Source organism: Artemia franciscana, chromosome 10 (assembly GCF_032884065.1).
Source record: "Artemia franciscana chromosome 10, ASM3288406v1, whole genome shotgun sequence".
In the NCBI taxonomy this organism is placed as follows: Eukaryota; Metazoa; Arthropoda; class Branchiopoda; order Anostraca; family Artemiidae; genus Artemia; species Artemia franciscana.
Window position 1 is genome coordinate 42,781,891 of NC_088872.1, and position 13,085 is coordinate 42,794,975.

At 36.3% G+C, this 13,085-nt stretch overlaps 1 protein-coding gene across 1 annotated transcript in view; it reads left to right on the top strand.

The window, feature by feature from the left end:
• Positions 1-1,847, top strand: part of LOC136032475 (thioredoxin domain-containing protein 15-like) — a 48,653-nt gene extending 46,806 nt beyond the window's left edge. The window contains exon 6 of the mRNA XM_065712788.1: positions 862-1,847. Within this exon, the coding sequence (XP_065568860.1) occupies positions 862-1,079 (218 nt within the window). The 3' untranslated portion in view covers positions 1,080-1,847. The remainder of the gene's footprint in view (positions 1-861) is intronic.
• Positions 1,848-13,085: the final 11,238 nt, after the last annotated feature.

Consider the following 13,085-nt stretch of genomic DNA (forward strand, 5'->3'; position numbering starts at 1 on the left):
AAAATTACGGTGAGGGGCATGGAATTAACTTGTATAGCAGACTGCAATTAATAAATTCTGTGTATTCGGATCCAGCTTAATTGGGAAATTTACTTTCCTTGATGAAATCTTGACTAATCGTTTAATAAATCCTAATGGTTAATTAGTAATCAGTAATAATAATAACCTAAATGAATACAATGCAGTAATTTGATTCATAATATAATTATGGTTAATCTAATCAAATTAATAAGCGAAATCAATTTAACAGCAAATCATTCAGTTCATTTCACCATCTGCTATGCTCTGACATCTACGCTCTGCCATTGTTCTTACGACCATTTTTGGTTTTCAAGGCTCTTCCAACATAGACCTTACACATTTGAACTGTTGACTCCTTTCATAACCCGATCAACTGATTTCAGATTTTCGTCGATTTGGGAATTCAAATTCTAACTTAATGCCTAATAATTATCATGAAAATATATCAGTTATGTACTCGTATAGCGTCGTCCAGGAAGATTTTGATACTTTAGCCAAAAAATTAAAATTGAAATTGTCCAATTGGCTGGGATTAGCACTTTGAATTATCGTTAAGATGGAATACGAATGTCCTCTCTGCGTGTATACATACTACGGAAGAGACCTTACATAGTGTGTTATTGCTTTCATTGTCCAAGTCTTCAAACTTTTTTTCTTTTTTGAAATTTGTATAAAGAAAAAAATCCTCGTATTTCTCTGCCTTTCCTAAAACTATTGTCTTTTGGTTGATAAAATTTCAATCACTATTCCTTTTTTTTCAAAGTTGCTATTATTGATTTAAACTGACCGTTTACATTGAAGTTGATTTCTTCGAGGTCAAATAAAAATTTATATTCGCAGGACTGGAGCCAGTTTGCCAACTTGATGTGACATACAAGGACTACATTGGGCCTTTGACTCCAATTGTTGAAGCAGAAAGGGACTATATGCTTTTGCTTGCATGGTCTTTTATTTTATTTGCCCTTATTTGCGTAGCTGTTACAACTGGATACAGTCGAAGATTCTTTGATCTTTTCCTCAGGCGAAGACATCAAGAAGCACACGAGCATGTTGATTGATTCTCCTATTGTTGAAAGTTCAATAATTTGTATTTTGATTCGGAAAATGTCTAATTAACTCATTCAAAAAAATGCCCAGTCTAGGTATGCACTTAAAAATTTATCTTATGGTGGGGCTAAATATTTAAGGGGGGAGGGGAAATTTCAATAAGACGCAAAAAATAAGTACTTTTGTACAAAAAATGTTGGAAAATTTTTCTAACTCATTTTTCCATTCTCATTTTTTTATCAATGTTAACGGTTTATTTAGGCATGCAGGTAAAATAAATATTCTAGTAATTTAATAGTTTTATAAGAAATATATACTTGCATAGGTCTCTAAATATACATTAGGTCTCCAATCTGCAAATCTTTCAACGTGTATTAATTTTTTTCTAGGGTCTAAATTTGTATGTGAAGCTGATGTTCCATTTTTCTTGGGGGAAGAGGGTGGCTGGGGCTAAATTTTTGTATTTGAAAAAATGTTTGATTCATAATAAATGATTCATAATTCAATAATGATTCAGTAATGATTCTTAATAATTGATTCATAAAAAAGGATGCTTAGTCCTGGCACACAAGTCGAAACTTATTTTAGGGAGTGGCCTGACATACAAGAGGAAAGCACACTCGAAAACGCGCGAAATACATAGTTACATAGTTTTATACGAAAAACATAGGACAAGTCGTAAGAAATTCGTGATTTGAGGGGGGCATTGTTTTTTTCTTTTCGAATGATGTTTTTTTATTTGTATATGTTGTCTGAAAATAAATATTTCCTCAAGTTAATAGTTTTGAAAGCAATATAATCTCCTTGTGATATTTTCTAAACTTGTATTGCTTGACTGAAAATCTTTTTCAAAATCTTTGATATTCATTTTTTCTTTTTCTTTTTTTTTTAGTGTTGAAATTTGTGTGTGTGAAACTTTTAAAGAGGACACGACAATATAAGGGAGAGGGTACACACTCAGAAAACACAGAATAAGCTTTTCCTACTGAAAATGTTAGACGAATCGTTAAGATCGTAAGACTTTCGTGGTTTGGATGGGGATTTTCTACAAAACAGACCCTTTTTTCAATCCTGTTTTTCCCTAAAGAAATTTAAATGAAAATAAAGAGCGAAGAAAAAATTTTAAACGAACTGAAATCATCTCACTGATGAAGTGGGCCTCAATTGCCCTGCTCTTCACGCTGAATTTAGACTAATTCTTTCCTGAAAGCATTTCTGACATAAAAGTTAGACCACATGATAGGCCATTCCTTACCAAATAATGGATAGAATCACTTAACTCGGGTGAATATCCCTCATAATATTACCATACAAAGAATGTTCTAGCATGAATGATTTGTGTCATGCTATTAAAAGAAGAATCCCCGCTCGTAAAAATAGTACCTTTCAATTTAACAATTCAATGGAGAAGCGCAAGACCTACCTTAGTTCAATCATTGACAATGAGAAAGTTATTCTTAATGATAATCTGAGAGATGTTCTTGGTTTTAAATAAAGCATAATCCATGGTAAATGTGTTGGAAACACCTATAGCATGGATCGTTTCATTTTCGCCGTTTATCCATTTGGCTTCTCCTCAGACAGTTGTATATTTCTTTAAGCTTCATTCCTTGAAACATCAAGAGTTGGTATTAGCAACATCCCTCTCCTACGTGCTCTTGAACGAAAAATCAGTCAAGATCACATTCATCATTACAATATAAAGCATCTTCAATATATCCCTGTAAGCACTTCTTATTTGGAACTCTCCCAGTTAACATTAAGAACTGAATTAGGTGATCCTTTAGCAATAACAAAAGCTTTGGCTGTGATTATATGTTATTTTTGACCCATTCAACAACGAGATGTCTAATAGAAAAATTGAATTCATTTGTCCTAATAGTGATTACTATGTTGCTATTCTTGGTCCAAGACAAATGGGTCATGGAATGGACTATTACAAAGGCTGTTCATCAATGTCGGGCTATGGTCTTGGCAGTTGGTTTGCTAAGTTGTTTCGCTCTGCACTAACCCTGGCTAAACAAATATATTGTAGCTGCTACAGCGGATTTTGCATCCTCTAGACTACACGATTGGGGCTCTGGCAAGGATTTTGAAAAGGTTCTTGGAAAATCTTATGTCCGGCTTATGAAGCCTTGGCGAGCGATTGAAATCTCGACAAATTGGAAAAGAAAGGTCTAGGAACACTGCAAGACTCATCAGTCTCTAATCAGGTCAGAAACGAATAACATCACTCTTGTCATAGAAGAAGAAACCAAGAAAGAAAATTGTTAGATCAAAAAGGATTTCTTTTCCTAGACGAAACTGGCATATCGATCTACCACACAGGGAATCCCATCCGTGAATTATTTCATTTTTAAATCTTTTCAATGCAGAAAATGTTGATGAGAGTGTAAAACGCGGCTATTATGAACAATTCCACCCACAACAACCGCTCTCTGAAAACATCTAGTTTCAAGTTTATTCCAATGAAGATAATCGTGGACTTGTTTTCCATATTTATAGATTTATATGTGGCAGTCAGGAAATTTGACAATGAAATCCCAAGTCCTACTGATGAAGTATCCTATGAAAATTGTGTGTTGAATAATTTATTTAGACAAATCAGTGCCTACAACAATTTCTCAAATTTTAAGAGCTACATACAGTTCATATTGATGACATAAAATTCACATAAGGAATTGAGGTGTTCAGTCAATGGATGTGAATGTAAGACAGACACTGACTCTACAAATACACTTAAAGAGGCGACAACTAATGAATTACATTTAGTTGGGAAAATAAATCATGAGATATTTAATATACCATAATGGCTACCACCGAATATTAAACCGGACATAAAATTAACTCTTGCCCCATCCGATTTCATTTTGCGAAGGGTACTTACTACTGCACCCGATGTATGATCTCTCTCACCTTGGCAATACTTGATGTTGCAACAGGCTATGAGGTTCCTGTGGAGAATACTATTGATTTCAGTGCCCTACAAATAAAATGTTCTAGGAATTTTTGCATATTTGTTTATTAATAAAAATGAATATGCTTAAATACGGCTTTTTTATTCTCTTTAGATTTCTTCTTCTACGTATAGGTAGTGGTTAAGAACAACTAGTGGCCAGAGATCATCTGAATTCAATATGTATTGATCTTGATGTACAAAATCAGGGTCACATTCCTACCGTACAATGTAACTTCATTCATATTGTAAAGTTCACGTGTTTCAATTTGTTGATTTGAAGGAATATCACATACGGTGCTTTCAAATGGTAAATCACTTTCTGTAACAGCCAAATAAAAATCAGTAGGCCTATAATCCTACTAGCCATTGTCTTCACAGCAATGACGTAGAAACCAGATTCTCTTGTTATGTCATTAGTTGAGAAGTAGATATGATTCTTCCTCCCAAAACAGTTTAAAACCACGATGATGCCAGTCTCTTAGAAGTAAACTAAAATCTCGTTTAGGGTTCTTTCCAGTCGTACCAGGGTAGGTAATCTCCCACTGGTCTCATTTATTATAGTGACAATTAGAGCATAAGAACCCTCTAGTGTGACAGCCATAGATCTCTTCAACACAGGAATTACAGTCTTTAATTTGTACTGCATATCCTCTATGCAATTTACCTGCATTGCATAATCTACACTTTTAATTATACTCGTAAACAATTGTACAATTCTTACAGGATGACCAGCTGCCAAATTAATACCTGCATAGTGGACTTATATAGAACATTTTCTTCACTGTTGACTCTTTCACTGCCAAAAAGAAACTGACTTATGATCGACAATGGGAGTGTTCTTTTCTAGTTCTAGAGAAAGATGAGGAGTAATCGAGTGAATTCACACTTCTAATCAATAAAGTCTATTTGGACAGAACTTTCTAAATTGTCGACTTATTTGTTGTTCTCATGAAAAAAACAGACTAAAAAATTACCGTGATCGAAAATCCACAATAACGTTTTGTTACAATTAGTGTGTCAATAAATTGGACAAATGCGTTTGGACCACGACCCATAAGCATCCAACAATAATAAGTAAGTGAGTAAGTACTTTTATTACCCAAAAATTCACTGGAATTACATCGGAGTACGAATGGAAAAAGAAAAGAAAATCACACTACGAACATAACCATAAGTAAACACACACTATGTACACTAACAAAGCTACTGACACATGATAGCTAGCCACGGGTTCGTCCTTCCCTTAGCCTTTTCCAGGAAATTCTCTACGACCCGGTTAATGCAAAATGTTGGATCGGACACTCCGTAATTACGCATGATATACGAGTTCCTCGTCCACGGAGGAAGTCCCAGAAGGAACTTCGTGAAAAAACAGAACTCTTACTTTTGTACACTGGGCGACGACAAATAATTCCAAAAAGGTGCTATATACAGAACATGTGAGAGGGCAATGGCATTATACAGCGACAAAAGAAATCTGCGGCAGAATCGATGTCTGTTACCAATGATTGATCCGTAAGCAATCCGGATTTTCGCCTCTACGTGTCGTACAAGCAACGTTCCTGTCGAGTAGAGGCTTCGACCGATTGGTAAACCAAGGTAGGGCTTAACAGCTGATACACCTAAAGGAATTTCTTTCTCATAATACCCCGCGTTGAAGAACAGTACGGCCGATTTAGACACATTAAATGATAAACCTATTTTATTATATTCCCTACTCAAAACATCAAAATTCTTCGATAGTCGATCGGCAGGCCTGTTCAAATTAAATAGGTCGTCAGCATACGTCATCAACGAAACATCGATCCCTTTTGAAACACAAGACGTAGCTACCTGGGCTTGTGCCGGCTGAACACTATTGTTATACAAATTCGCAGACACAACTGAGCCTTGCCTGACCCCTTTACGAACCGGTGCAACAACGGATTCAGCCGGACTTGAGGGTATTTTAATTTGCGCGCTAAGGTTATTGTACATATAATACACAACTCTGACAATACACAGATTTAGCCCTTGTTTATACGCTTCTAAAAGGATCTGCGCATGCACCGACGAGTCAAACACCCGGCTTATATCAAAAGAACCAATAACTAATGGGTCACCCGTTGCCTCAGAATCAGACAAAATAGCAGCAAGGGCGAACAGAGCATCAGCGCAACCAAGACCTACCGTAAAGCCAAACTGGTAGTTTAGCATTTGGCTATAGTTTCTAACATTCGGCAATATAAGCATTTCAAAAAGCTTACATAAAACTGGTGACACAGTAATTGGGCGATAGGAGGAGCATATGTTAGCTGGGTTTCCTTTTTTCAGGATGGGCGTAAGTTGTCCTCTACAGAAAACATCGGGATAATACCGACTACGAATATGATCTGGTACAATAATGTTAACATTTCATACAAAAGACGAGTACCATCACAAGGTGAAGTGCACACAAACCGTCAACTCCGCGCGATTTTTTCTTTTTCAACTTAAATACATTTGCAGTTACATCTGAAGTCCGGAAGATTCGAATTCGATAGCACAGATTCAAGTTGCTCGATATATGGCCTTGCTACACTGGAATCTGGGGCACTAAATTCGCTCGTAAAGTAGGCTTGCCAGTCGTTTGGGTCACAAGGCATGGACTTAGGCGTTTCTTGGCGGTCTTCCACGCGATCTTTCCATACGCGACTTGGATCGTTGATTATTCTCTCTGTATATTCATGTTTCACATTTGTACGATGCTGCTTGAGGTCTTTCTCAAATTTATGTTTTGTGCGTACACGGAGACAATTCAACACATTGGATTTTGGGCGACCGCCTTCCCTCCATACTGAGAACCAAAATTTAGCATCTTGACACGCTTTCACTAGTTCTCGATTCTTTGAGAACCCAAGGATTTTAGTATGTTTACGAATTTTCCTAACGGGAATAGCAGCCTTTTCTGTGGTTAGTAGTGCATGGGTGATTCAAGCACAAAAGCTATTGACCTGTATTTTAGTTTCTTGGATATTCCTTTGCACGTTGGCTTGTAAGAGATTATATTGTACATTGATCTTCCGCAACGTCTTGTCGAGAACTGTCTGATAAAGAGGGAAGTCGGCCTTTAACCAATCCTTTATTTCGTACCACTGTAAAGAACTTTTTTCCTTAGGAATACACACATTAACACATGCTTCAATGGGGATATTGTCGGTGGAGTTACTTCCCATTAGCATGCTAACTGTGCCACTCACGTTTAATGTGCATGCGACATGGTCTATATTTGAGACTGAACCACTAGTGTGTACGAAAGTAAAATCATTGTCTTTTGGAAGCACACGATATCGATTTTCCAGTTTACTTAGGATCAACTGGGACCGAGGAGACGAATCGTCGGCTAGATCAAAGTTGTAGTCTCCGATTATAACGCATTCCAGTTTGGACAACACAATGGCCTTGAGGCAATTTGCAGGAGCATGCACTGCCTTTGGAAATCGGTTATCTGATTCTTCGTCGCTGTAGTTTCTGGGGAGGTAGACGTTGACGATCACAAGATTCCCAGCTCTTATAACCATAAAGTTTTCAGCTGTATGAAGACTATCGGAATCAACTGCAGAGCTACATACCATCGCTAGTCCACCAGAGGGTCTTCCACGTTAACGATACTTTGCTGAGACAAAATGAAATGTATGATCGTCTGAAAACCTGAGCAGGCTGAGACTATCACTTGTCAGCAGATGTTCTTGGATGCATAGAATATTGTCTCGCCGACATGATGCTTCAATTAAGGGGATTCTGTGAGACATACCCCCGTTCATGTTCCACGATTCGATCTTAGTACTTGCAGACTGTTCATTCATCGGAGCGTTTTTGCTTTCCAATTTGCTTTTTCATCTCAGGACATTGGAATAACTGACAGGTATGTTTTGTCGATTTACATGCTGCACAGCCAGTTGGATTCTTGCAGGGGGAAGTAGCATTTGACGTATGGCCTAGGACATCGCAACGGGGACAAACCTGGGGAGCGAAACACACCGCTGAAACGTGACCGAATTTCTGGCAGTTATAGCATCGGTTTGGAAGGTACACAAATTCTTCAATCGGAAAACGTTCAAACTCTAGTTTTGGCGGACTTTTCATGGCTAGACCTACCTAATAGCGGGAAGAAAAGTACAACTTATAGGTTGAATTCCACCACACTGCTCTGCCCATTCGCAACCTGAAACGCTGTTTGTCACCTTATCGGCATCATATGTAGTCAGAATGTTTTTGACAACGCCGATAAAAACTGGGGATTTCACGTCAACCTTGTTGGAGGATCTCCCCGGGGTACACACGCTGATTGACAGTAGTTTACTTGAAAATTTTCAACTATACTTGAAAATTTTCCTCTCATGTATGTCACTCCACAATGCTGAACTAGAGTCAACCTGTTGAGGTTCTACCCTGCCTTTTTTCAATTATAATAGAAAATTTTCTCTGTCTTTGACTACTGATCCATTGTTTTGAAAAATTAAAAATAAGAGTCCCTGTAGAAATTCCGTTTGTGTTTTTTCAACTTTTTGAAAAACAATTAAATCTGGTTCATGCGTTTGTGACTTTAAAAAATTCCTGTTCTTGTTCTTCTGACTTTGGTAAAACAAAGATCTTGAAAAGCCAGTTTATGTATCTGATTTTCACCTGCCTCTGACTTTTGAAAACCTCAATTCATATGCTTCTAACTAAAAAAGAACCTGGTTCCCACGTTTCTGACTGAAGAAAATTCTTATTTACGTGTATCCGATCGTTAAAGAATCTTGTTGACGCATTCCTATCTTCTGATCACAATTCCATTCACATCTCTTTGACTTTTGATTGTTCTGAAGAAATTCTGTTTTTTTCAGCTTTTTGAAGAAAAAGTTTAGTTCGCATGTTTCTTTATTTGGAAAAACGTCGTTCACTTTTCTTTGACACTGGAAAAACAAACCTGATAATTCTATTTTTCTGCCTCTAACTCTTGAAAAAAATTGAAACCTGTTCATTCGTTTCACTTTTATGAAAAAATTAAGTTTCCATCTCTCCAACTGTTAAAAATTATGTTGATATGTCTACAGCTTTTGAAAATCCCTTTCATGTTTCTCTGACTCTTAAAAAAATAATTCAATTCACACGTTTTTGTTTTTGAAAAAAATACAATTCGCATCTCTTCTACTTTTGGAAAATTATGTTGATGTGTCTCCAGTTTTGGAAAATCGCATTTACATTTCTCAGACTTACCTATTCTATAGTCCCGAAAAATTAAAAAATAAGAGTGTCCTAAAAATGAAAGGAAACATAAGAACATAATACAAAGGCATAATCTTATTGAAATAATGACACGTAATGAAATTGTATTGAAACATTCACAATGTTATATTCACTATTACACATTATTAATATCATTGAAGAACCTTGGAAATTTTGAATCGGTTCCATAAAATAATGTTAAAAGATGCTTAAAATCCAAAACAAATAATTCTATTCCATTGTTTGGAAAAAAATTCCTAAAAATGAAAGAATCATAACACCAAAATGCAAAAGAACATTTCTATTGAAATAATATTACATACAATATTACACATTATCAATATTATTGAAGAACTTTGGACATTGGAATCTGTTTCATAAAATAATTCATCCTGTTTTCACTTGACAGTATAGGCATTCTCTTCTCTTAGTTCGTAATCAGTAGAATAAGCATTAATCTATTTCGGCTATACAAAAGTTTTAGTGCGGTGTCACCTACAGAATGCATTATTGGATTCACTGACAATATCTGCTGGTAAACGATCAATTGCACTAATTTTCACATGTAATTTGCTATTCATAGAACTATCTTTAGTTTCGATGGTGATATTATCTGATCACGCCTTTTTTATTTTACTTACGATTTCATTGTCTATTACCACATTATTTCCGCATAGATACCAGTTTTGACTTGTAGACAAGATGTGGCTTATGATATTGGTAGAGTAGAGAGCCTGTATTCTTTTTACCTTCTGTTGAATTCTAATACCCGAAAGATGGTGATAGGATTTATCAAGGGATAACGTATTACCACCAGTAGTAGCAAAAAGTTATCCCTCGTCATTAACTATTGGTTTTATTTTTGCACTCTCCATGAGCGTATATTACCCTTGCGCATCCACCATGAAGAATGTTGTTTTTTTCGACATTCCAAAGGAATTTAATCTCTCACTGTCATGACAATGCACACATACGTTCCTAATACTGTAACAACTACTACTTGCTTCGTAGTTCAAATATTCGTCTTTGTTGGTATTCAATGCTACGATAACCCTATCATGTATACACAGTTTCTTGAAATATTTCATCTTCCTTTTTCTCTTTAGAAAGTAAGATGTAAGTGTTTATCCTTCTAGTACACAATGAATACTGACCGAAAACATATGATAAATTAAGTAGTTTCGATGACTAGGCACAAGTGTCGATAAGTACCACTGAGGCTGCTGCATGGAGAAAAAATGCCACTACAAATATTATTTTCTAATATGAAAAATCACGACTAATATGTATATCATCTTCATTTTGTACTTTGAAAATATCACAAGTGAATTTCTTTTGTTATAAGTATATTTGATTTCATTTTAGGAGTTTCAGAAAGGTTGAAAAATTTTTCCAAAAAATGGAAAAATATCACTATAAATATTATCTTTCTAATAGAAAAAATCACGACTGACATATCTATATCTTTCTAATAGAAAAAATTACGACTGACATATCTATGTCATCTTAATTTTACATTATAAAAATATTGCAAGTGATTTTCTTTTGTAATAAGTATATTTTACGTCATTTTAAGACATGAAAAAAAGGTTGAAATAATTTCTAAGTAAAAAAAAGTTGAAAAAATTCAGTTAAATAAACAAGAAAAATTCAAAGTTCAAAAAATTCTGAGCAGAAAAAAGGGGGCAAAACGTTGGCGATGGGCGTTGGTGGCCCCTGGAAGGGGGACATTGATGGCCATAAGTTTACTCTAAAAAAGTATCATATTAATTGATTCATTGGGGACAGAAGTTTGATGGTTTGCCTTATCTCAGTACGTGTCATAAGATAAAAGGGGTAGCAGACTTGTCCCTTTTTGTTTCATTAAAATTCTGTTCGTGTTATAAAATGCGTTTGAAATCCCACGAAAATACATTTATAATCCAGAATCATTTATTGAACACAGATACAAGCAACAGTGGTTGGCTTATGAGTGATATTGTAAACCAGATATGTAAATGATATACTCCTGTGAATATGTAAATGAGGTGTACTGCTTTTAGCCATAGGAAATCTAGTTTCCAGGGAATGTCATTACTGGATCTCTTACGCCAACAGTAGTTGGCTTATTAGTGATATTGCAAACCAGTTATGTAAATTATATACTCCTGTGAATATGCAAATGAGGTGTACTGCTTGTATCCATAGGAAATCTGGTTGCCAGGGAGGTCATTACTGGATCTGGTTGCTAGACCGTGATAGGATTATGTAAATAAGGCTTACGGTATATGTAAATAATGTATCCCTGGGCCCCATTGAGGCTATAGCGATTGAATAAATTATGTACTGATGCTTAGAACTGAAGATGTATATATACATACATATATATATACTAGCTGTTGGGGTGGCGCTTCGCGCCACCCCAACACCTAGTTGGTGGGACGCTTCGCGCCCCCCAAGCCCCCCCGTGCGCGTAAGTCGTTACGCGCCATTGTAGTTGTGTCCCTGTGTCCCACCTGTGAATAGAGATAGATATAAATATATGTTTTTAACTACGTAAAACATGCGAATATACAACATTCTTCGCTGTCCCATTGTCTGTGCATATAAATAGATTGTCAGGTTTACTGACTCTTGAACATGCAACATATAATTGTCCATGGGAAAAACAATCCGTATTCAGATCTATACTTCATTATTCTAATGATGTGTCCCTGTGTCCCGGTCGTCATTTATATTTCCTGTGTCCTGGTCGTCATTTGTGTCCCGGTGTCCCAGTTTGTAATTTCTCTTTGAGTGTCCCGGTTGTCATTTATATTCCCTGTGTCCCGGTGTCCCGGTCGTCATTTGTGTCTCGGTGTCCCGGTCTGTAATTTCTATTCGAACAATCCCTGTGTCCCGGTCGCCATTTATATATCTCGCCTGTGCCCCCTGCGTCCCTGTTGTAGTTGTGTCCCTGTGTCCCGGTCGTCATTTATATTCCCTGTGTCCCGGTCGTGATTTGTGTCCGGGTGTCCCAGTCTGTAATTTCTCTTTGAGGTTCCCAGTCGTCACTTATATTCCCTCTGTCTCGGTCGTCATTTGTGTCCCGGTCTGTAATTTCTCTTTGAGTGTTTTTTCTTTTTAGTTTTTTTTTTAGTTTTTTACCTTTTTTCTTTTTTCAGTTTTCTTTTTCTTCTTTATTTTTCAGCGTCACTATGAAGTACATATCGACGAACCTTTGTTTTTTTAACTTAAATCTGGTAGGCATTGATGACCTTATCCAAGTCAAAATCCCAAACCCAATCATCATCGCTATCATTTTCAGTTTTGATATGTTTTGACTCTCGCTGTCCAGGTGGATTTTCATCTAACTGCGCGGTTTTGCGTTCTTTAGCCGCAAGCCTGTTTTCTTGCTGTTCTTGTGATTCCCCGGCACGCTTTCTTTTCTTACTTTCTCTATCAGCTGCAAGCCTGTTTTCTTGTTGTTCTTGTGATTCCTCGGAACGCTTTCTTTTCTTACTTTCTCTATCAGCAGCAAGTTTTTTGGCATAAACTCTTTGAGCAGCTTCCTCGGCTGTTGCCATTGTAGGTTCTTCAGTCATTTTACAATTAAACATTTTTCCGTGAGCAAATGTCTTAAATACCGTTAATGACGTCATCGTCATAGCAAAAATGACGACAACTAACTTCATGACGTAAGTCGACACAGAAACATGACGTCACCTGACAGACAGACACACAGACAGACAACTTATTTTTATATATATAGATATATATATATATATATATATATATATATATATATATATATATATATATATATATATATATATACTAGCTGTTGGGGTGGTGCTTCGTGCCGCCCCAA